The sequence below is a fragment of the Rhipicephalus sanguineus genome, chromosome 8 (genome assembly GCF_013339695.2).
Source record: "Rhipicephalus sanguineus isolate Rsan-2018 chromosome 8, BIME_Rsan_1.4, whole genome shotgun sequence".
NCBI lineage: Eukaryota > Metazoa > Arthropoda > Arachnida > Ixodida > Ixodidae > Rhipicephalus > Rhipicephalus sanguineus.
In genome coordinates this window covers 23445557-23469329 of record NC_051183.1, presented here as the reverse complement: position 1 = coordinate 23469329, position 23773 = coordinate 23445557, and the positions used below count along the sequence as shown (strand labels likewise).

The 23773-nt window shown below is 46.9% G+C and overlaps 1 protein-coding gene across 1 annotated transcript in view; it reads left to right on the top strand.

The window, feature by feature from the left end:
- The window catches only part of LOC119401548 (uncharacterized), a 118208-nt gene that overhangs the window by 24839 nt on the left and 69596 nt on the right, over window positions 1-23773 (top strand). Inside the window, exons 8-13 of the mRNA XM_049418165.1 lie at window positions 1520-1795; window positions 4457-4744; window positions 9693-9968; window positions 16420-16719; window positions 18105-18398; window positions 21452-21754. Of these exons, the coding sequence (XP_049274122.1) occupies window positions 1520-1795; window positions 4457-4744; window positions 9693-9968; window positions 16420-16719; window positions 18105-18398; window positions 21452-21754 (1737 nt within the window). The remainder of the gene's footprint in view (window positions 1-1519; window positions 1796-4456; window positions 4745-9692; window positions 9969-16419; window positions 16720-18104; window positions 18399-21451; window positions 21755-23773) is intronic.

Sequence of the window (23773 nt, the reverse complement as noted above, 5' to 3'; positions counted from 1 at the left end):
ACCCTGAGGAAAGGGATCATGGGGGCCTTATGGGCGTCCTCGGCAACCAATAAAGTGCACTTGCGAGAAACCCACAACGATATAAATCATCCTAATTTTTGTGAAGTAAGGAAGCAGCCACTATGAAATTTTTCGTCATTCTGCGAAGAACCGTGGTACCCGCTAGACACTTGTGAGCGTACGGCTCGGAACAAAAAAAAAAGGGGGGGGGGTTAAACTTCACCTTTAAGAGTTGAATGCGATATCGATATCTGCACGCGCACACACGCAAACACACGCGACATACCCATAGCAGAGATTTCCGCCAGCACTTTTATGACAACAGTGTATTGCTTGTCCAAAGTACGAGCGAGTATTGTGCGCTGGTGCACTGTCGGGGCAAACTATAGACAGTGCCCTGCGCCTCTGTTCTCGCTGCGTTTGTACGCGATGAGTTCACTCACTGCACACATGCACTGCACTGACACTTTCAGTCACTGCGGTCAGTCAGTCCGAATGCACAGAATCCATCACAAGCGTGTCAACAGCCCAATAACGTGAATGAACGTCTACGCGCGTGACAATTTTTTCGAACTATCGATTAACCCTCTACTTGCGTGTAAGAGAATGCGCGTACAAATGTGTGCGCCCTTTGTTATGGATAACTAGCGCTGCACCCACTGTGTGTTTACAAGGCAACGTCCGCGCCGACTGGTCGCGCCATCTCTGGTAACACCGCGAAGAGATGGTGCGACAACACAGCCGCCCGTTTCTATCGAAGGCGGCGGCAACAAGAGTACAACGTGGTAGCGTAATCGGGCCGTGTTCGTATCGCCTTCCCAATCGCTAGCCTGCCTTCGCTTCGCGGTGGAGACTTCAACCATGCCGCAAGGAAAGCTAAAGTGCGGGCGCCCTCCGGCTCACATCTTTATTTGCATCTACGTCGAACTTTCGCTCACAACCAAAGACGCCGCCGCCGACATCGACGCCCGAATTTCTGCGAAACGAGCTTTTTAACGCTATCGCGTTAATACTGGACCGATTCGACACACGTAACGCGTGCTTATTTTTGTAATACTAGGCGCAAGTCAGCTGAAACACCCTGTATGTTACTCGCCTACGTAGTGTTCGTTCAATCTAAAGGTTGCGATGCTGGATCATACATGTGTAGACTACAGCCTAAGTTGATTTTACCTCACCTTTCTTTTAAGAGCGGAGCTGTTTCAGCTTTTCGTTTGTCCGCATCGCGTAGACAAGAAACGGGGCATGGCGTCACTGCGTGTTGCCTAGCAACCAATTGGCACAGCTGTGTATTGTATGGCATAGCCGGATGGTGGGAAAGGGAAGTGAGGGTGAGGAAGTGATGTGATGATGAGAAGTGAAAGGAGGAGGGGAGAGGGTAAAGCATTTCATTAGCCATGTATGTTATGTTACATCAAGGGGGTGGGCCATTGCCATTTTGCATCGATTTCCTGTTTGCGTGCATTTCCTTTGTTGCTCGTTCTGAGCTCGCATTGCGAACGCGTGCCTTTTTTTTCAGTACCACACGTTGGAAGTCTTACAGTGAAGGCAACTAGCCCTACAGAGCTGAAAGTACTATGGCTGAGCGACTGGGAACAGGACGTCGAGCTCAGCGCCTGCTCCAAGACTGCACCATGCGTGAACGCCACGGTTCCGGCCCGGAATCAGACGCACACGTTTAAGGGTCTCGAACCTAGCACCACGTACGAAGTGACTGCTGAGACTGTGGTCACTATGAACAACCACACCTGCAAAGGCGACGCTGAGGAAGAAAGTGGCACAACTCTGCAGTTGGGTGAGGGTTGTTACCGTTAGTAAATGTAGTGCAACCGGCTAGTTGTTCCCGAGTAGTCCAGAGCACCCTGGTGGCTCGTGCCGCGTTCGAACGACCGAAATGGTGTGCTCGTCGCACAATCGGTTCTGCCTTATGTGCAGTCGGCACGACTGGAAGTTGAGCGAGTTGGTTCGGATTCATACTTGAAAATGCGCGAAAAGACAGCCACAAACGAAAGGCGCAAAAACACAGAACGACGCGTATCATCCCGTGTGTTCTTTTTTTAGTTTCTTTCGCAGTTCTATTCGCAAATTTTCAAGTACGGATAGGTACAGTCGGCAACAAGATCATACTCCCCACACGAGCGCGTGACGACATGGCGTCAGCGCTGTCTAGTGGCGAGCCGTCTGCTGTCGAGAGCATAGCTAGGGTAAGTGCGCCGCCAGAGCATTGCTGTGGACAGCAACTGCTCGCCACTAGACGGCGTAAACGACAACTTTGCCATGTGCTCGCGGGGTCCGTACTATTTCGCGACCGACTGTACATTCGACTGGTAGTGTGCTAGCGCGCCAGAGCACTTTTGTGGTAAGAGCTGCCCTACGACGGGTGAGACGGAGTGCTGTGAACACTTTCGGTGCATTCAGGTGGTAGCTTTCTAGCACCCCAGAGCACCCTGGTGGCGCATGCCGCCCTCGAATTGTCGAAGTAGCGCGCTCGGGGCAGAAGCGGTTCTACTTAAGGTAATTTTGGCTGGTAGTGTGCTGGCGCGCCAGAGCTCTCTTGTCGTATGTGTTACCTTCTGTTTGTTGAAACAGAGTGCCGGGAGCACTTTCAGTCGCTTAATCGTACGGCCGCCTAAACACACACACACACACACACACACACACACACACACACACACACACACACACACACACACACACACACACACACACACACACACACACACACACACACACACACACACACACACACACACACACACACACACACACACACACACACACACACACACACACACACACACACACACACACACACACACACACACACACACACACACACACACACACACACACACACACACACACACACACACACACACACACACACACACACACACACACACACACACACACACACACACACACACACACACACACACACACACACACACACGAGGCCATCAACAGCAACGGTCGCTTGCGCTAATCTTATTCTGCGGGGTCTATACCGTACATTCCGATGGTAGCTTCCAAGCACTGAAGAGCACTCTGGTTGAGCCTGTTGCCTCCCGTGTTCGACATTCGGAGCTCGGAACTCAATCGGCCGATTCTTTCAATGTCACTGATCAGAGTGCTCGCAAGTGCTGTCGCGTTCAGTCAGGGAGTTCAGCTAAAATCTGGCTGAGTTCGGGGGCACACTGTCCGTGTTTCGTCGTATCGCTTGCAACGAAAGCGTTGACGTCAATTTACTTCTGTTTCCAGCCGCGCATTGGTCTCCCGAGCGGCCACACATTTAGCGTAGTATCCTTAGAGCAGTGCTTCACATTTTAAGCGGAGTCTGCCTTGTTAGAGCGTCTAGAACTTCAGAATGCATACCAAGAGGCGGGAAGCGCGGCCGTGGATAGCAGCGTGTTAAACTCTAAGAAATAAAGGGAGGAGTTTGACCCTTTGTTGTGGGTCCTGGCTCACCACATATATGACTAAATTTGAAAAGACGCATAAGGATGGGTGTTACCCATAGATCAACGGAACACCCCTAAGGGAGTCATTTTTTTGTAAAGTGTACTATAGTCGGTTACAGACCCGTAGCCAGGGGGGTGGGGGGTGGGCTCCCCCCCCCTTTCCGAAATTTTGATGTAGGGGGGTCTTTTACCTTAAATAAATGAAATATGTGTTTTTCTAAAATAGTCAAGGCCTCCAGCAAGTGCCCCCCCCCCCCCCCTCCGCCCGCTCCCGAAAAAAGTTACTGGCTACGGGCCCGGTCGGTTGCGACCCAAGAATATATGTAAGCTCCGCCCACTGCCGTCGCTGTCCGACCCAGACAGAATTTGCATAGAAGCCCAATCCAATCACATTTGCTTGTTTTTGTGACGTCAAACACCTTTCGCACATTTCAGGCAGGTGACTTTCCCATGCAGGCACATGTTCGTGTTGCTGGTTTTCGGCCGAAAACTTGAACGTCCTGTCAAATTTCAGCAGAAATTCCGACACCACTGCTCAGCCAAACGTAACACCGTATTTTCCCGCATATAACTCGCCCCTGCATATAGCGCACACCCCTAGCTTTGACTCTACAAGAAAAAGAATATATATATATATATATATATATATATATATATATATATATATGGTACTGGTTATATTCGAGGAAATACGGGTGCCTTGAACAGGGATGATATATTCTTAATTCTTAATATACGCAGTATTTACATTAGCAGCGCATAAGTACTTACGGCTACAACGAAAACCACATAGCACGACTCTCTTGCTTAGACGAATGGCAGGCGCGGCGCAGTTATGGGGGAGGAGCTTGTATTTATTCCTATGCTGCGACCGACTATAGGCTGCGCATACCAAGGTGTGTTCTTCGATATGCTACTTTGGGCTTGATTATCACGTCAAGAAATTGATACTTCTGCAGCATGCCGCTGAAATAATGCCCAATCTTTCTCTCCAGAACCTCCGACGAACCTCAGCGTCGACGTTTCGTGCGGCAATCAAGCGCAGGTCAACTGGACGTACGAAGACCTGGAATCCATCAACGGCTTCGTCGTCACGCTTTGCCACGGAAGCGAGGCGAAGTGCGAGAACAAAACGCTTTCCAAGTACCAGATGGAATGCTCCTTCCAGCTGCAAGAATACAACGCGACCTACAACGTTAGCGTCCGCTCCTTTCACGACAATACTCGGAAGAACAAGACGTACAGTAAACCAGTCGACGAGAGCCTCACTTCATTCCCGGAATGTAAGTATTACTGGATTTCTCAAAGGCCGTACCACACGTTCGTTTCTGAACGTGCCCGAGCTTGCGTCAGCGCGCACTTCGAAGGCCCCTAAGCCAGCCAGAGGCCGAAGTTCAGTTGTGGTGTTGCAGTTGTGCGCGGGTCTACAATGACGACATAGCACCGAGAACTTTTCGAAACGGCGCCGTGATAGCGGAGTTGAACGCGTTTGGTGATCTATAAGAGGCCATCGCTCGTTTGGTTGTTCACTTCGCTATGCTCCGTTTCATGGGCTCGTCTCCTCCTCGCCGTGCGAGGAAGAAGAGCGGCGAGTACGCGTACGGAGCTTCGAGCAGACAAACAAGTTCTTTTTTTTTGATGACGTCACGGCCAACGCTGGAGGTTACCGAAAGGCCCGGAGAGGACAAGGGATTGTTTCTTAGGATTTGTGTCGCACCCGCGGCTCGTAGCGCTGCCACGCGTTTGGTATTGTTGATCGTGACGATATTCTGAGCTCGATGTGCGCTTTTACTTAAAATGTTAAAAAATAGTATCAGACGTGATTTAGGCACCCTTAAAAAGGCTGAGCATGCGCAGACGGCGTAAGCGCTTGAAAACGCGCTGGGTATACGCGAGCATTCGCCGCGGTCTGATGTCGACCTTGAAACCGCGCGCGTGTAGACGTATTTGGCGCCCTGCAGATGAGCGTAGCTGTACTCAGTCACCAGCCTTGCCGACGTGTAACAGGCAATTCAGATTGATTTCTTTTCTTTTTTCTTTTCACACGTATTTAATAACAGTTGTTGGGGTTTAACGTCCCAAAACCGCGATATGATTATGAGAGACGCCGTAGTGGGGCGCTCCGGAAATTTTGACCATCTGGGGTTCTTTCACGTGCACCTAAATCTAAGTACACGGGCCTATAGCATTTTCGACTTCATGTCGAAAATGCGGCCACTGCGGCCGGAATTGGATCCCGCGACCTGCGGGTCAGCAGTCGAGCACCTTAACCACTAGACCACCGTTAAGGTTCTCACGCATATTTAACATCCCTACTTGGTGTGTAGCCCAGCGGTTAAGAGACCACATTTTGGAGCGTAGGGGACCGCGTTGAAATTCAGCCCCGGCAAGGAAATCTATTTTGATTCATTCATTCATTCATTCATTCATTCATTCATTCATTTCTTTATTCTCAGGGCGTGTTCTTCGAATGCATTAGTTTCTTCCACAATTTTATGGATTGTGCGAGGGGTTCCCCTTCAATCGCGGAGACCATGATTTAATGCTTTAAAGTGTACCGCTGCTCCCTAGGTGGCGCTAGGTGTTTTTCGTAGACACGGGGAGACGGCACGAAATTCAAGGTGTACCATTCCCAGCTCCGCTCTAAAAGGCAACGGTTTTTGTGATGGTTACTCGGAAAAATCACCTGATTGATTTACTCGAACCGGTGCACTTCCCCAACTGTCGCCCATTCAGTACCTCCAAAACCGCCGCAGAAGCCTTTGTTACGAAATGAAGTTTTGATGAAGTATTGTTTTTACCTTCGCGAATGTCACGCACACAAGCTATAAGTTCATGGAAACTTCGCTGGCAACGTAGATTCTTTAATCTCATATACAAACTCTTGGCGTGTGGTTACGAGGACCGAGAGAACTCACTTTTTTGTATATCGGTAGTAAAAACCTTAAAGGGGCCCTCCAACACTTTTTCTGAAGCGCCTACATCGCTGCCGACCGCATCAACGCGTAGTGGCGCTCGCCAGAACTATTGCGGGCAGAAATGACGAAGTTGAGCGCTGGCCTATGATAGGATAAATATAACGTTGGAAGTAATAACGGCGTTACATCACAAAATGGGTTATTATTGGGCTAAGTTTTTCTTTAGCGTGCTTTTTTTCACTAAACACCAATTATACGAACGATCTTAGACTTTTTCAGCTTTAAAACTGCAGCGCCCGGCAAAGAATGCGCCGAACGCCAAGGCGCTGGAGGAAACGCGCTGGGGACGCTCCAGGCGCCGTTGTTTGTAGAAACTGAAGGGAAAAAAATGTGAGAGCGTTGATATAGACGCCGCCGTAACAAGAAATATGACTAAAACTACAAAACATGGCGTTCGCGATTTGCCTCGTTTCGCACGTGCAGTTCACTCTTAATGCCCACATTGCTTGCTACTATCGCAACGGCGTCATCGTTACGTTGGAATGAACGAGCAACATTGTATGCAAGCTTTCCGTACGTAGGATCTATAGTACACTATAGGGTGTGTTCCAATACTCACCGTAGACGGCTAAATAGACAGCTAAGTAGACAGCGGCCATCTTAAGTCCCATTCCAGTTCTCACGTAGCCGGCAAAATAGACAGCTTCGAGAAAGACAAAAGCGATGCAGGCTACTTTGCTGTCCAAACAAGATGGCGGCTCAGCGCAATGCTCGCGTAGCTCGGATCTCGCCGGTATGGTCGTCTGTACACCAACAGGCGCTTTTCCAGGCGCTCAATGTAAGCTACGTTAATTTTTTTAATAGGTGTGAACACGAAAGAGGCTAAAGAAAGAACATTTACGTTTGTTTTTCTTAGCTTTCTCTTCTCGACGCGAGGTGGCATCACGTCGCGTAGACGTCTTCTAGACGCGTTCCATTTGTCGGACAACATGACCTCGATGCTGTCTTCTAAGCTGTGAGCGTAGACTGCCTACGATGCTGTCCAGAAGTGGAACACAGCCATGGGTGCTATCGCGGAACGATTCTCTTTCTTATTCCAATGCTTTTCGTGCTTTTCGCGCTTGGCCATTGGTCAGAACGACGGTCCGTCAGCGTTATCAACGCGATCAGCCAGCCGCGAGTGGTGGATGATAAGAAAAGCATAGAATATGGCATAGAATCGGAAATAGCATCGTTCCGCGATTGCACCCCATGGTAGGATCTTTCAGTTCATTTCATTGGGGCGCCATGAAACGTCACAGGGCGAGTGAAACGTGGTCAGGTGACCCCGCGAAAATCGAGTTGAGGGTAGGCCTGCATTTTATTGTATTTTGAGTGTTCTAGGCTGAATAACTTCGGACTGCTTGCCCCTATCGCTGCCGTTCTTGCTGCACTAATCTCTTCAGCCTTCAGTCCACGCAACCCGAAAGTAAACGATGTAAAACAATGAGGTCTGGAAAAGTGTTAGAGCGTCCCTTTAAGGGCGCCCTTAGCGTTGAAGTATTCCATATAACAATATGGTCGGCTGAGAATGAGCATGACTAATTGTAAGGAGTGTCTTTTCTATGGTGCTTATAAAAATTTGAGAGAGTTTAAAAAACACCGAAGTGAATGTCTACTTGTGAGTCACTTTATTGTGAAAATCTATTTCTTAGAAAATGAAACGAAGCCTGCGCTCCAGTAAATCAACCCAAACTAAGTATAATAAATCTGACTGAATTCCGATTCCCAAAGCCCCTAACATTTTAAACGCAATCCTACAGGGCTTTTTTCTCTTGTTTTCAAAATGGGAACCGCTGCGGTGGTATGGTGGTTCTGTTACTCGGCTGCTGACCCGAAAGTCGCGTGTCCAATCGCGGCCGCTGCTGTCGAATTTCGATGGCGGAGAAATGCTAGAGGACCGTGTACTGTGTGATGTCAGTGCACGTTAAATAACACCACATGATCTAAATTTCCGGAGCCCTTTTATTACGGCGTGCCTCCCGGTGATATCTTAAAACCCCGCAAATTATTATTATTATTATTATTATTATTATTATTATTATTATTATTATTATTATTATTATTATTATTATTATTATTATTATTATTATTATTATTATACATGTAATGGGCTGTGATCATTTCTGTTCGACATCAAACCTGAAGTGCATTGCAGACAGGAAGTGATCTTTAGAAACAAGGGGCGGTAACCAGAAGTGAACTGAAGAGTGGAGGTGAATTTAGCACAGATCGTTTGTGCCCGGAAGGATTGTACATGACATAACTGACGTTATACATGATACGGAAGTGACGTGTCGGAAGTGAGAAATACCTTCAAGGGGAGAGCGAAGTGCGACGTTAGTTCAGACATTGCCTTCAATACCCCTAAATCCAATATTAAAGTCTTAAGAGCGAAACTTTATATGACCAGGTTCTGACGGATTGCGTCCGCGGACAAAACGACGCGTAGAACAACAATTATCGGTGCTGCTCGCCCCCTCGCCACCGCCGATGCCTATGTTTTCACAAGTGTCGCGATACTCGGCGGCGGTACTTTCCACCAATCGCTGTGCCCCATTGTTTTGTGACGTAGAGACCGCGCTAGCGCTGTTATCAGCAGTTACCCTTTGGTCTCGCTGCGCGACTAAAGCGTGTCGTTCGCTCAGAGCGCCGACGCGCACAGAAGCGCGAATGGGCGCGGAAACGACGTGAAGCCGCTGCCTTCTGTCTTCAGAACAGCGGAAGAGCTCTGAGTTTTTCAAGCGCAGCTTTCGAACGTCGCACACTTCAGCGATGGCGCGGTAGGTGGAAAACCAGGCGAGGGTTCAGAGATGTGGTCCTCAGAGGGGCGCAGGTCAGATGCGCATTTGTATGCGCCGTTTTCCAATTACTGGTGCTCTCACGATCGTGGGCTTGTCGGTGAATTGCCGCTTCTGATACGGCAATATGATCTTTTATCGATGTGACTTGTCATTTCCCGTTGCCTCATTCCCTTGCTTCCAGGATATAAACGCGTAACCGTCGTTGTTGTTTGTAGCAACTGAACTGTCGCGCTGCGCGTGGATGAATGTCCACTTTCCAGTATGGAGGAACGAAACACTTAGGAGGGGCCATTGCGTAGTGCGATAGATAGAAAGAAAGAACGAAAGAAAGAGAGAAATAAAAAAAGAGAGAAAGGAAGAAAGAAAGAAAAAAAGGAAGAAAGAAAGAAAAGTATTACGTCAGGCTTCGCCTGCCATTTTTACGATAGGGCAAGGGCTCATGAATTTTATTGTAATATTTGTTTTTTCAGTGCCTGAGCTCGATGACATTGCTGTGACCGGAGTGAGCGAGAATGCCTTGCTGGCGACCTGGACCACCGAGTGGGACGGCGAAATAGCGTTCTATATTTGCTCGATGCCCGAGGAATGCCAAAACCACACCATTCTCGGAACGCCTCGCAAGCACACGTTCGAAGGACTAGCGTCGAACACCACTTACAGGATCCGCGCTCAGTCGCAGGCGACACTCCAGAAAAAAGAATGCCGGGGCCACCTTCAAGAACGTTCCGCCTCCACGTTTACAAAACGTAAGTAGGAAACAAGTGCCGCGCTGTTTTCGCTTACATACACATGTGAAAGCTTCGGTGTCACTCGTCCTGTTAAGCATGGACGCGATTGCTAAAGCGATGCATAATTCGTACGGCGTAGCGCACCACGACAAGGACAGAGAAGAGGGACGCACAGACACAGCGCTAACTTGCAACTAATGGTTTTATTTGCGATCACACATGCCTTATATACACTAACAGTGAATCGATAAAACCGAGAGAAAAACATGTAAAGATACAGCACAAAGCCTGCACGTGTCATCACTAATCACAATAATCTGCACCCGCCAACGTTTAAATCGAAGATTCCAGATACATCTTTTCTTTAGCTGACAGAGCCAAAGAAGGCACACTTACACATTTTTCTTTATTTTTGTCGATTTCGTAGGCTTCAATTATTTCTCGCGTGGTTCTGCCGCGGGCCCTACCGAGAATACGGGTATTTGGAAACATTGGGGCGCAACCACACCTCTGACAGTGAATTCCTAAATGACCAGATACAACTTTTTCTACATTGTACTGGTGCTCCCTAAGTCTTTGGTTCACACACCTTCCAGTCTGGCCTATGTACACGCGTTCACATGTCAAAGGGATACAATACACAACTCCTCGACTGCAAATGACAAATTTTTCCCGGTGCTTTATCGCACAATCCCGCTTCCCGCTACTCTCAGCATTTACCTTTCTGCACATTCCTTGTAATCGTTCGGGAGCAGAAAAAACCACGTCCGCACCGGCCTTCCTCGCTATCCTTCGCAAATTATGTGAAATGGCATGCATGTAGGGCACTACAGCAACCTTGGATGCCTTAGTAGCGGCTGCCGGCTCCCCGGCGTTTGCCCTTCCCTTCCTGCTCACATTTTCGGCAACGGCGGTCAACAGACGCGTGGGATAACCAGAATCCGTTAAACGTTTTGCCTGGGCCCACAAGCTTGCGTCAAGCTTGTGGTGACACGACTTCATCATTGCATTTTGAAAACAGGAATTTATCACAGCTCGCTTTACCAATTTTGAGTGAGCGGATGTGAACGGGAGGACCGGTTTATTTCCTCGCGGTTCATAGCTCCAGCACACTCCTGCCGGCGAAAAATACAGCCCGAGGTCTAAAAATCTTATGAAGTTGTCCTTAGCTACTTCATGCGTCAGCACTAGGGGAGATAACTCCGTCGTAAACATGGTTAGAGTTTCTGAAACTACCGCGTCAAAATTGTTACGTTCATTATTAGCAACTATAAGATAGTCGTCTACAAACCTAAAAACAGCAACAACATCTGTGTGCTTCACACGCTCTTCCAGAACCTGGTTTCGTTTTGCTAAAAACAGATCGCTCAAGTATGGGGCGATGCAGGAACCTATGCATATGCCATTCTTTTGTTTCACAGTGTTCCCTTTCCACGTCGCATAGGTCGAATTAAGATAAAAGCATTAAGGTGAAAAAGTCGGATCAGGTGCTAGATTTTTTCACAGCCAACGAAAAAGCGAATCTTTTAGCATTTTCAATTGATGTCAAAGATCTTTATTACACCCTTCCTCAGGCTGACTTGATGGCGTGTGTGTCCGAAGGTATCGATAGAGTAGATGCGGTTCAATTCCAAAATGCTGCCGGTGTATCAAGTGAACAGTTTTTGGAGCTCCTTTGCTTTTATCTTAATTCGACCTATGCGACGTGGAAAGGGAACACTGTGAAACAAAAGAATGGCATATGCATAGGTTCCTGCATCGCCCCATACTTGAGCGATCTGTTTTTAGCAAAACGAAACCAGGTTCTGGAAGAGCGTGTGAAGCACACAGATGTTGTTGCTGTTTTTAGGTTTGTAGACGACTATCTGATAGTTGCTAATAATGAACGTAACAATTTTGACGCGGTAGTTTCAGAAACTCTAACCATGTTTACGACGGAGTTATCTCCCCTAGTGCTGACGCATGAAGTAGCTAAGGACAACTTCATAAGATTTTTAGACCTCGGGCTGTATTTTTCGCCGGCAGGAGTGTGCTGGAGCTATGAACCGCGAGGAAATAAACCGGTCCTCCCGTTCACATCCGCTCACTCAAAATTGGTAAAGCGAGCTGTGATAAATTCCTGTTTTCAAAATGCAATGATGAAGTCGTGTCACCACAAGCTTGACGCAAGCTTGTGGGCCCAGGCAAAACGTTTAACGGATTCTGGTTATCCCACGCGTCTGTTGACCGCCGTTGCCGAAAATGTGAGCAGGAAGGGAAGGGCAAACGCCGGGGAGCCGGCAGCCGCTACTAAGGCATCCAAGGTTGCTGTAGTGCCCTACATGCATGCCATTTCACATAATTTGCGAAGGATAGCGAGGAAGGCCGGTGCGGACGTGGTTTTTTCTGCTCCCGAACGATTACAAGGAATGTGCAGAAAGGTAAATGCTGAGAGTAGCGGGAAGCGGGATTGTGCGATAAAGCACCGGGAAAAATTTGTCATTTGCAGTCGAGGAGTTGTGTATTGTATCCCTTTGACATGTGAACGCGTGTACATAGGCCAGACTGGAAGGTGTGTGAACCAAAGACTTAGGGAGCACCAGTACAATGTAGAAAAAGTTGTATCTGGTCATTTAGGAATTCACTGTCAGAGGTGTGGTTGCGCCCCAATGTTTCCAAATACCCGTATTCTCGGTAGGGCCCGCGGCAGAACCACGCGAGAAATAATTGAAGCCTACGAAATCGACAAAAATAAAGAAAAATGTGTAAGTGTGCCTTCTTTGGCTCTGTCAGCTAAAGAAAAGATGTATCTGGAATCTTCGATTTAAACGTTGGCGGGTGCAGATTATTGTGATTAGTGATGACACGTGCAGGCTTTGTGCTGTATCTTTACATGTTTTTCTCTCGGTTTTATCGATTCACTGTTAGTGTATATAAGGCATGTGTGATCGCAAATAAAACCATTAGTTGCAAGTTAGCGCTGTGTCTGTGCGTCCCTCTTCTCTGTCCTTGTCGTGGTGCGCTACGCCGTACGAATTATGAATCCTAACCAACTAGCCCGGCAACGTGCCTTAGCTAAAGCGATGGTATACTACTTTGTTTGAGAGTCATTTGATTGCGGTCAACATAAATTAGCCGCAATAAAACATTGGAGTTGCTTTACTGATTAACTAGAGATGTTGAGTGCGTCCATAAACTTCCTGTAGTTTGCAGATATCGACTTACTGGAGAGCCGTTCGCGGTAGTAGTAAAGCCGGAATCGACATCTGCTGGCGCTTTGTCTAAATGTAATACCACGAAAAAAAAAAAAATGACAGGCTCGTCAGCGTTACCGTCGAAAGAATGTAATAAACGTACTGTGAGTTAAGAATTATTTCACTTTCAGTGCTTTACACGTGCGCTTAAGCGCACGAAAATCACTACAGTATCAGCTCCATGTGCCTCTAGTTAGGCTCTGCGTCAGAAGGTGTCGCTAGTTGCGTAGGTGCTACCGTATACATCTTTGGTCACGCGTAATACGCAAAAGATGAGAAGTTAAAGGGTGAAAAAAAAGTGTGCAGTTTCCAAGTGCGGACTTCTGATCCACTGTTTCGACGCGAGGCTGCCTGATGAACAAATTCATAGTGTTTGAGTGGGTACTCAAAAATACAGGAGCAGTAGATTCGCCGAGTTCGGTGCCCTTTTTCTCTGCAACATTAGCGGAGTGGCTGACAAGAACACTTCGACTGCACGCGGTTATTAGGGCGAAAGCCTTAGATGCTTCATCAAACGCGAAAAGTGACCGATGGCGGCGTCAGCACGAGTGATGGAAAAATACATCATGTGATAACGTTACTGTATGACGCGATGATGACGTCACAGTTCGCCAACATTTGTGCAGTCATAATGACGTCACTGCGACATCTCTCCACGTGAGGTTATACTACGGCGTCATCACATGAATCATCGATTGGTCAAAAGTGTGCCGATCAGGGAGGCACTGCAAAAGCACTTGAGTTGCAGAAACCTTCCAAGTGCTCCAATCTCGGAGGCAGTGCAAAAACACGTTGGGTGCCGAAAGCTTCCTGGCGGGACGAATACATACGCCTGAGAAGACAAAGAAAATGACTTTCACCTTCTAGTCGTCCTAGGCGAATGCGTAATGGACCATGTGCCTTTTTCGGTTTGTGCTTAATGATTATTGAGAAAAGTGCAAGATCAGTCGTTGGCAGCAATGTTGAAACATAATCCTTCAACATGGCGCCTGTTTAGTGAAGTGAAGTTTCTTCATGTCAGGTCATGTATACATCTTTTTTTCTTTTGCATGCTGATTGAGTAATCGGAGGTTGCTGCTTACTTTTTGTTAAGAGGTCCCAAAGTGAGAACTGTCAGGGGGACCTCCTAACAAAAAGTAAGCAGTGGATCAGCTCATCCATCAACAAACAGTGGTGAATTAGCAGTAAAATATATATAAAAAAGTACATAAAAAGTAAGGCGGCACAAGGAACCGTATTTTAATTCTGCAACAAACATTGCTTCGTATAAATTTGTGTTAGTGCAGAACGAAAATTATGTAAGGACGGCCACATGAAAGCGTTTTTCGGGTGTGAAAAGTGCTGCAACAGTAGTCAGTTACAACGTAAGTATAAATGGACTGCAGCAACACAGCTATTTGGTCTATATGGAATGTGCTCATGCTTAAGACGCGCGAAAGAAAACGCAGGGACGAAGCAGAGAATACACACAGGACTGGCGCTTTCTAACAACTGGTTTTATTACCGGAAAACTGAGACTTTTCATCTGAACGGAACTGCGCAAAGCTCTGCTAGTACCATCATCAGCGCACCTAACGAAAACACGTGAAAAGACAATCGCGAAAACGCAGACAGTAGTGATATCTCTTTGTCTGATATGGCAATTGAAGGATGACTTACACAGTCATCTTTGTGCTGTGAAATGAAAAATACTTCAACGATTTCCTTAGTTGTTTAGTTATCGCAAAGTGCTTTGCGCAGTTCTGTTCGGATAAAAAGTCTGCGTTTTCCGATAATGAAACCAGTTGTTAGAAAGCGCCTGTGCTGCGTGTATTCTCTGCTTCGTCCCCGTGTGTTTTTTTTCTTCGCGCTTATGAAGCACGAATAAATGAACGCTCCACCCACGGTCGTTGCTGTCCCGCCCAGAGAAAATTTGCATTCATGCCCCATCCAATCGCGCTTGCTCATTTATCTGACGTCGAGCACCTCTCGTGTATTTCATGTAGGTGAGTTTCCTATTTAAATACAGCTCGTGTCACTAGTTTTCGGTCGAAAACTCGGACTTCCTGGCAAATTTCAACAGAGATTCCTACATCATTGCTCAGCGAAACGTAATATTTTGAGTAGGGACGACGAACTTCTAACCCTTAATACACGTAGTATTTACCTTAGCAGCGAATAAGCACTAATGGTTAGAACAGACAGCCCCCAGCACGACTCTGTTGCACATGTGAATGGTAGGCGCGCTGTAGTTCAGGGGGCAGAGCTTGTGTTAAGACGAAAGCCTTGGGTGTCCCATCAAACGCGAAAGATGACCGTCGGCGACGTCAGCGTCCCGCGTCGTCGGCGCCAACACGAGTGATGCAAAACATCATCCCGCGATGACGTCACCATATTACGTCATCATGGCGTCACCCGCCAAATTGCATGACCTCACTAAAACGTCACATAACGTGACCTCACATGTTGAAGTTATCGAATGATATCGTCGCTTGGTCAAAGGTGGGCAATCACGGGGGCAGTGCAATACCGCGTTAAGTGCAGTAAGCTTTCAGACGGGGACGTGGCGGGGGGATCAACACATTGAATGAGCAGGGTGATGGTTTTTGCCTTCGAGTCGTCTTAGGGGAATGCATAAGGGACCCTGTGAGTTTTTTTTTTTAAATGCGAATGCATTTCTTAGTCGGGCTATGTCAGGCGTCGGTGTCCGCGCGCCGGCAGGTGTTATCTCTCCGCTCTCACTCCCTCTCCCATAGCAACAGCTGCGGGCGCGCGCGCTTATCCTCGCCCCTAGCAACCGGAGCAGGTGGTGCGGGCGGAGTAGCGGAGAGTGAGTGGAGAGGAGGAGCGCACTCTGGCGTGTGAGGGCGCTCGCATCGCGGGAGCTCGGCGGAGTTCCCGCGTGTGTGGAGAGAGTGTAGGAGAGGGTAGGTGCAGTGCTTCGCCGCTCCTTCTCTCGCCGTTCGCTCTCTCTCCACCCTGCGCCCCACTCTCCCTTCCGCTGGAGTGAAGCGCGCGCCTGACTCTCGACCGTTCGCTGGCTGGGCACCTCTCATGGCGATGGCAGAAGTCGGTGAAGGCGAATGTCTGACGGCGTCATTAATTTACGCTATTAACATTACTATGTCGTGTACTCTCGGCACAAGAAATGCATTCGCATTTCCTCACGATTCCCTTCGGGGAGGTGGGGGAATTCTTTTTATTCATAGCTTGTAACTTACTATAGTGGATTTTGTTCTGCGCGTCTTTCTCTTCAGGTCCTGGCGAAGTCCGCAACGTTCACCATACTGTTGAGAATGGCACCATCCTTCAAGCCAGTTGGGAACTATCCGAAGCTTCCAACGCGTCCGGTTTCACCGTCAAGTGTGAAGACCCAGAGACAAAGTACACCGAGTCTCGAGACGTTTTCGACCGCACGCCACCGTATCATGTCACTGTGGTTCTTCAAGAGTCGGTAGCCAATTTCAACTGCTCCCTGTTTGCGTTCAACATTAACGCTACCGGCGGGCGCCTTGATGGACCTGCGTACAATTTCAACGTCGCCACGGATGGTATAGGTAAGTCCGACACGTCAGCCCCACATCATCATCATCAGCCTGACTACGCCAACTGCAGGGCAAAGGCCTCTCCCATGTTCCACCAATGAACTCGGTCCGGTGCTTGCTGCGGTCACGTTATACCCGCAAGCTTCTTAATCTCATTTGCCCGTCTAACTTTCTGCCTTCCCCTCGCGCGTTTACCTTCTCTTCAAATCCACTCTGTTACTTTTAATGACCAGTGGTTATCTTGCCTACGCGCTACATGCCCTGTCCATGCCCATTCTTCTTCTTGATTTCGACTAAGATGCCGTATGTACTGAAAAAAAAAAAAGACTTATGACCATCAAGGAAGGAACCGAGACAGAACAGAAAAGGGCGTCACTCGCAACTAATTCATTCTGAGAAAAGCTGCAACATATATAGCTGTAGTAACCACGCTCAAAGCACGACGCCTCACAAGCTCGTCGCAAATACACTTGATAGACGGAATCACCAGAACCCTTTACGTCGCTGCTTCTCTGATAATAATGTTAGTTGTTAGTGACGCCCTTTTCTGTTTTGTAGGGTCCTTCCTTGATGGTTACGCGTCTTTTTCTTTTTTTTGTATTTGAGTAAGCATGCACCAACTAGCCCAACAGCAAGTTCTGCTAAGCCGTATACATGGTCATGCAGGAATGTTTGTGCCAAGGTTCGGTCCTTGAGCTCAGCGGTAATATTAGGTTTACAGTCATGTTGATGAGAGTGGCCACCAGAAGCGTCAATTACAGTGGCGTAGCCAGGGGTTCGGTTTACGAGGTTCTACCTCCTCCATCACTCCCCCTCCCCATTCCAAAATTTTAACATTTTATATGTGTATATCAATAAGGTTGGCTAGTTGGTATTGATACATCTTTTTTATTCATCATCATTATTGATCACCTAATTTAGTACGTGTATATACCGGTGCAGACATACAAATGCACGCAAACAAACATACATCAACAGGAGTCACCCCCCCCCCCCCCCGTCCCACATCTACGAAATATTTCTCGCTACAACACTGGTCAGTTACGAGGGTGCACCTCCATCCCTGAAGGACTGTCCACGGGTATTATTGTTATTTAATATGTATACTCAGACGCAGAAGGACAGAGAGCAAATAGGGAGAGACCAGAATGGCAAGTGCCTCATAGAGGGGCACAACGCCTGCCTATTCTTTCGATACGAAGGAATATATAAGGGAAAGAAAGATCAGAAAAAAGAGATGACAGAAAACAGGAAAGCAAGAAAGAGGTGGTACTTAGCCAAAGTAAAAACACAACGACTAAAACACTGTTGTTTCGAAAACTGTTGTTTCGCAAAGTGTTCTCAGAACATTTAGAAAGTTTTATTGTGAAATGCTTTTTTTTTTCTTTCTTATGCAGCATCCCCGGAAAACTTAACGCTTGTGGAACGCAACGCCACGAGCTTCACTCTCAGTTGGTCCGTCGATCCAAACGCAACGAAGTGCGAAGTCACGGTGACGCCGGAAGGAGGATTCAACGAGGAATTGGAAAAGCTGGAAAGCTCTTGCGATCACGACAAGCCACAAAATGGCACTGTGACGCACACCGTGACCGCTCTTCACCCGTGGACACGTTATAACGTCTCTGTGAAAAACTGCCGGGAAACTTTCTGCGGTCTGCCAGCGTTCCTGAGGAATATCACCGAAGTCGCTGGTAAGTATTTTCTTATTACTATATATTAAGGCAAAAGCCTTAGATGCCTCATCAAACGCGAAAATTGACAGTCGGCGTCGGCCTCGTCGGCGTCAATACGAGTGATGCAAGAAGTCATCATCATCACATGATGACGTCACCATATGACGTCATCATGTCGTCACAGATTGGCAAAATTTTGCCATCTTTATGACATGACTAAGACTTCACGTCGCATGACGTCACATGATGACGTCACATGCCATTGTCGATTGGTCTCAGGTGGGCCGATCACGAAGGCAGTGCAAAACCAGGGGAGGCGCGGAGAGCTTGGAACGCATCCGATCCTGGAGGCAAAACGACGTTAGGTGCAGGAATCTTTCGGAGGGGAGCGGGTTAGGATCAGTGTATCTAGAGTTACTGTATATGCTACCTTTAGGTAGCAGAGTTGCACATAGGTCTGGCTAGCCGCAACAACTATGCGGTGAAGTCGCACTCCCTTTCTGAAGGCGACATGCCTACCGTGCCGCCAATTAACACGTCTGGCGTGTAGAAGACCGGCGGTAAACACTGAGTATCGTTGTCTAGTGTTAATTCAGTTTGCTGCAGCGGCGGTGTCGAAAAATACAAAAATTGTCCAGGGCTTCAACTTCTCCGCAGTGCACGGTTGCTAGCGGCATTTGGAAGACAGATGCGCAACTCTGCTACCTAAAGGTAGCAGATACAGTAACCTTAAGTGTGTCGACTGAGAAGAAAAAGATGGTTCTCGCCTTCGAGTCGACCTAGGCGAATGCGTAAGGAACCATGTGAGTTTTTTTACAATACTGCTGACTGCAATGGAGTCACTGCAGAGTGGGCCGCAATAAGTAGTTACATATCTAATGATCTCTTTAAAAATGGTAGCATAAAATGCATAAATTACGAAATAAAGCAACGTCATCATTGCAACTGGCTTGAGCAAAATTATGAGAAAAAGGCACGAAAGAAAAAAGGCAATGAACTTTATACAGCTGACCGGCAAGCGACGATTAAAACATTTTTATATTATCTATATTCTCGCTCGCGGGAAGCAAGGACACTTAAAAACATTGTTGTTTGTTATAAGCGAAATCTAGATTCTGAATTTATAGTTTGGGCAACTCCTAATCGAAAACATCTTGATTTGTAGTCGAATAATTCCGGTGTTTTGTAAGCGTTAAAGAAACACTGTGTTATTCTCACTGTTGTGAATGTCACGGTATACCTAAAATGGTATCGCGCTCGCACCTCGGCGTCTTGCACCCTGGTATTACTTGAGTTAACTTTGTGTCTACTCGCACAGCAGAAGCGAATCTCGGAGGCCGTGTTGAAAGAAGCACGTGGTTCAGAGCTGCTCCGCCACGCGCCGCAACGATCGCAGCTGCTCACAAGAAAACCAACTGCTCTGTCTATGAACTCATTTAATTAATTGTCATTTATTATCCTGATATTTAATTGGCACTTAAGCAGAACCCCTTGCCCATGAGTTAAAATCGACATATTTGCCGAAATATCCTGATGCGAGCAATTTCGTGTATCTAAGACGTGATCGCATTTTCCCTGCCATGGCAGGGAAAATGCAATCAATGTATTTGCATCGATAATTCTATGGATATATTTAAAGGTTATGTGGAAAAATTATCCCTATGGGACGTGCATTATGATCAAATGTTCATAAATTTAGAAAATTGGATGCTAAGGTACAGAGACCCAGTTCAAAGCGAGTGGAAGAACTTGAATAAATTATTTTGTATTTTATAGCAATGCCTTGTAATTACAAGTTAATTAATTATCTAATTATTGTACTGCCACTCATGCCATATCTCTTCATGAAACGAATTCGACGACCCACTCAAATGAAATGTAATAGTTATCTAACGGCGGTACACATCCCCCCCAAAAAGTAAAACAAATGAGAAATTCTTGTCGGAATGCCCCAAGTCCAGAGTTTCGTTAAACACGGTACTGCCTTTGACGAAAGCTGTTGTGTGTAGCGAAATATTCCACCCAGAAGTGTTATAAAGGAATTTTATGTTACACGAATGTTTAGTTTACCGTAAGTCTAGTGTTCGTCGTCTCTACCTTGCCAACAGTGCACGGAAATGGCAAAATAATGTGGCGTCTCCTAATGAGGACGCCTTGTCGAAAGGGTTATACCCCTGACACACGGGCAAAAGTAAAATATTTTGCAATAAACCACTTTTGTTACACTGAAGGACCCTTTGCAGAAAGAAGTTGCGCCGGTGACGCATGGCACCGCACTAAGAGAGTGAAAGAGAGAGAGAGAGATGAGGAGGAAGGCCGGGAGGTCAACCAGATATTGTCACCCGGTTTGCTACCCTGCACTGGGATGAGGAAATAGGGGTCGGAAAGAGGGTGTAGAGAGAGACAAAAATGCACACACACAGAAAGGTCGTTCTGATTACTGTCGTTCAGAAAGGCCAGTCGATTGCAAGAAGCGCAGTAGCGCTTGCAGGGCCTTCTTCTGCGACGATGTGTCCTGTCCATGGCGTAGAACTCTTTCTTCCGACAGAGGTTTGTCATCCAACTTAATGAGCTCGTTGCAAAGGGATATAGTCGCTGTGTTCTGTACTGTGGGCAGTCGCAAAATATATGTCCGCAAGTTCTTTAGGTCGTTCATTGCCTCTGCGATTAGCTCCGGTTCCTCAGATGAACACGCCATCGCCTCGACAGTGCATTTGGGGGGGGGGGGTCACGCATATCTACAATAGCTCCAGAGGAGATTATGACCGCGCCCAGGGAACCTTTGTCGAAAGGCCGCACTGTTGAATTGTGGACGCTGTATTCTAGAGAACATCGTTTACGTTCGAAATGTAGATGCGGGATCTGCACTCCCGCGATGGAACTTTTCGTGAAGGGAGGTACTCCTTTGTCGTGTGTCACTGCGCACGGATGCCTTTCTGAAAGGTCTCCCCTTACCTAAAGGGCGCTAGAGGACCCGTGTGTCAGAGGTATTTTTGTGTTAGCCACAGCATGAAGTTAGAGGGCTCGTAAATTTTGTCACTCACTGTTTCAACCCCATGTCTATGTTCCAGCTCCTTCGGAAGTGCGGAATTTCAGTCATACGATTAAAAAGGACGTCAGCGCTCTTCTAACCTGGGAAAAGCCGGAACAGCCTAACGGACCAATCAGCGGCTACGTCATTCAGGTTTACAACGAAGATCACAACAAAACAAGTGTCGTCAAAGCTGATGGAGACGTCACTGAGAAAGAAATTAATTTAAAGGATCAATTTAACCTTTTCAACGTGTCCATATCAGCCTACAACGTGGCCGAAACCAGCAATCAGACCATCTACGGCCCAGAGTCTGAGATACAGTTCGAAACGCTTGGCAAAGGTGAGTTGAATAGAGGAGAGTATAATTAGTAGCCATCTTATTCAGAGGTTATGCCTGCACTAGTTGTCATCAGGTTGTGCTCATACACACGCACGCACGCACGCACGCACGCACGCACGCACGCACGCACGCACACACACACACACACACACACACACACACACACACACACACACACACACACACACACACACACACACACACACACACACACACACACACACACACACACACACACACACACACACACACACAACAAATATAACAATTTACTGTGCAATATTAGCGCATGTTTTCTTTCCGCTGTGCACGTTTGCTTTTTCGTTGTTCACTTTGTAGTATCTTTCACCATGTAACCATCTAAATATGTTTAGGAGTGTCGAATTACCTGTAGTTTCTTATATTGTCTAATTTTGGCTTTTCTTTCCTTTTTTGCTGCTTTTTGTTGTTATTTTTCTTAACTCGAACTCTTTTTTTTTGCCTGCGATGTATTTTATTGTTTTCTGTACTGCTGTTTGCTACTTCAATTAATTTTTGCTACATTCACTATTGTAGGAGGTCTCGATTCAATGTCTGACTATGGGACCTCCTTCTGAATAACAAATTTCGTAATTTGTTTATTGACTAAATAAAACCATTTCTGATTTTTGATGTACTAGTCAAATTGTGGTAACGTCACCATTTACGTAGTGCATCAGTCTGGGGAATCAAAGTGGAAAAAAATATAAGAACTTTATGATTGCCACAAATCATTAGTCACTATAATGTTTTAAAGCTCAGTGAAAAGTTCAGGGTTCAATACTAAATCACGGCAGCGGCATTTAGACGAGGACAACACGTGAAAGTTTCCGAGTAGTTATGTTTACGCCCAAGTCAACGTTCTAGCCCTAAATGATCCGAGTTATTACTATTTTTTCCATAAAATGTAGTAATCAGATGAACCCTTAGGCTGGAGACGATGTTTCAGCAATGAAAGTATCCTTAGAAACGTTGACTCGTACTTGTTCCTTTCGCACCACGTGTTGGTCACATTAAATTTGATACATCAGTGAACTATTTTTCTAGCTGTAGTTCTTCAAGTGTTGGAGGACACTTTGTGCCCCTAACAGGCCCAGCTTTGCGTTGATAGGTTAAAACCAATGAATAAATTAAGGAAAAAGATATGTGCATTTCAAAGTACAAAAACCGATTAGTGCTCTTTCTCCTGACACTCTGGCTTCTCACAACAAAATTTAAACATTGCTACGCAGGAACAATAAAGTATGACAGTTTCTTTAAATGCTCCATCGCATGTCCCAATTGACAAGAACTGTATATATATATATATATATATATACATACCTGCCAAGTCTCCCGGATTACCCGGGAGACTCCCGGATTTTGAACGTTTCTCCTGGTTGTACGGGTCATAGGAAAATCTCCCTGAAATCCAGTTTTGCACCGCGCGTCCAGTGCTTTGTCTGGCCACATGAGCAAAATTGTCTGGCCACGTCTGGCCACATCCTAAATGTGTTATAGGTTATATCAGCCGTTAATATTTCGTAGATGATGCGTTTGTGTACACACAAATCTATCGCACAAGTTATCTCGCCTTCAAAATTTTGTGTCACTACTGCTTGAAGTGGAGAGCCCAGCACTTAAAAGGGTAGCCGTTACCGATGTCTGTCGAGATAGCGCATTCGCCAGCGCTCGCGACCGTGTCCGTCTCAACGGCGCCCCTTATGGTCCCTTAAGCCGGGTTCAGACTACAGTCGCATATGTCACAAATGTCGTATCGCGTAACAGCTGCATCGTCCGTTTGCGTTGCTAACGACCTAGTATGTTCACATTGAGCTTTTCGGTAAGGTACGTTTTTTTACGACGAGCCAATCACCGTTCTGAAAATGCGTTGCGTCCTCACTACAGTTGTTGTAGCCTAGCAAGGTTCGCGTGTTTAGCCATGGCTGGGCTGGCTGGACTACGGGTCATGGTTACAGGCCACGGGCACGAACGCAATAAACACCGGCAAACCAACTGCAC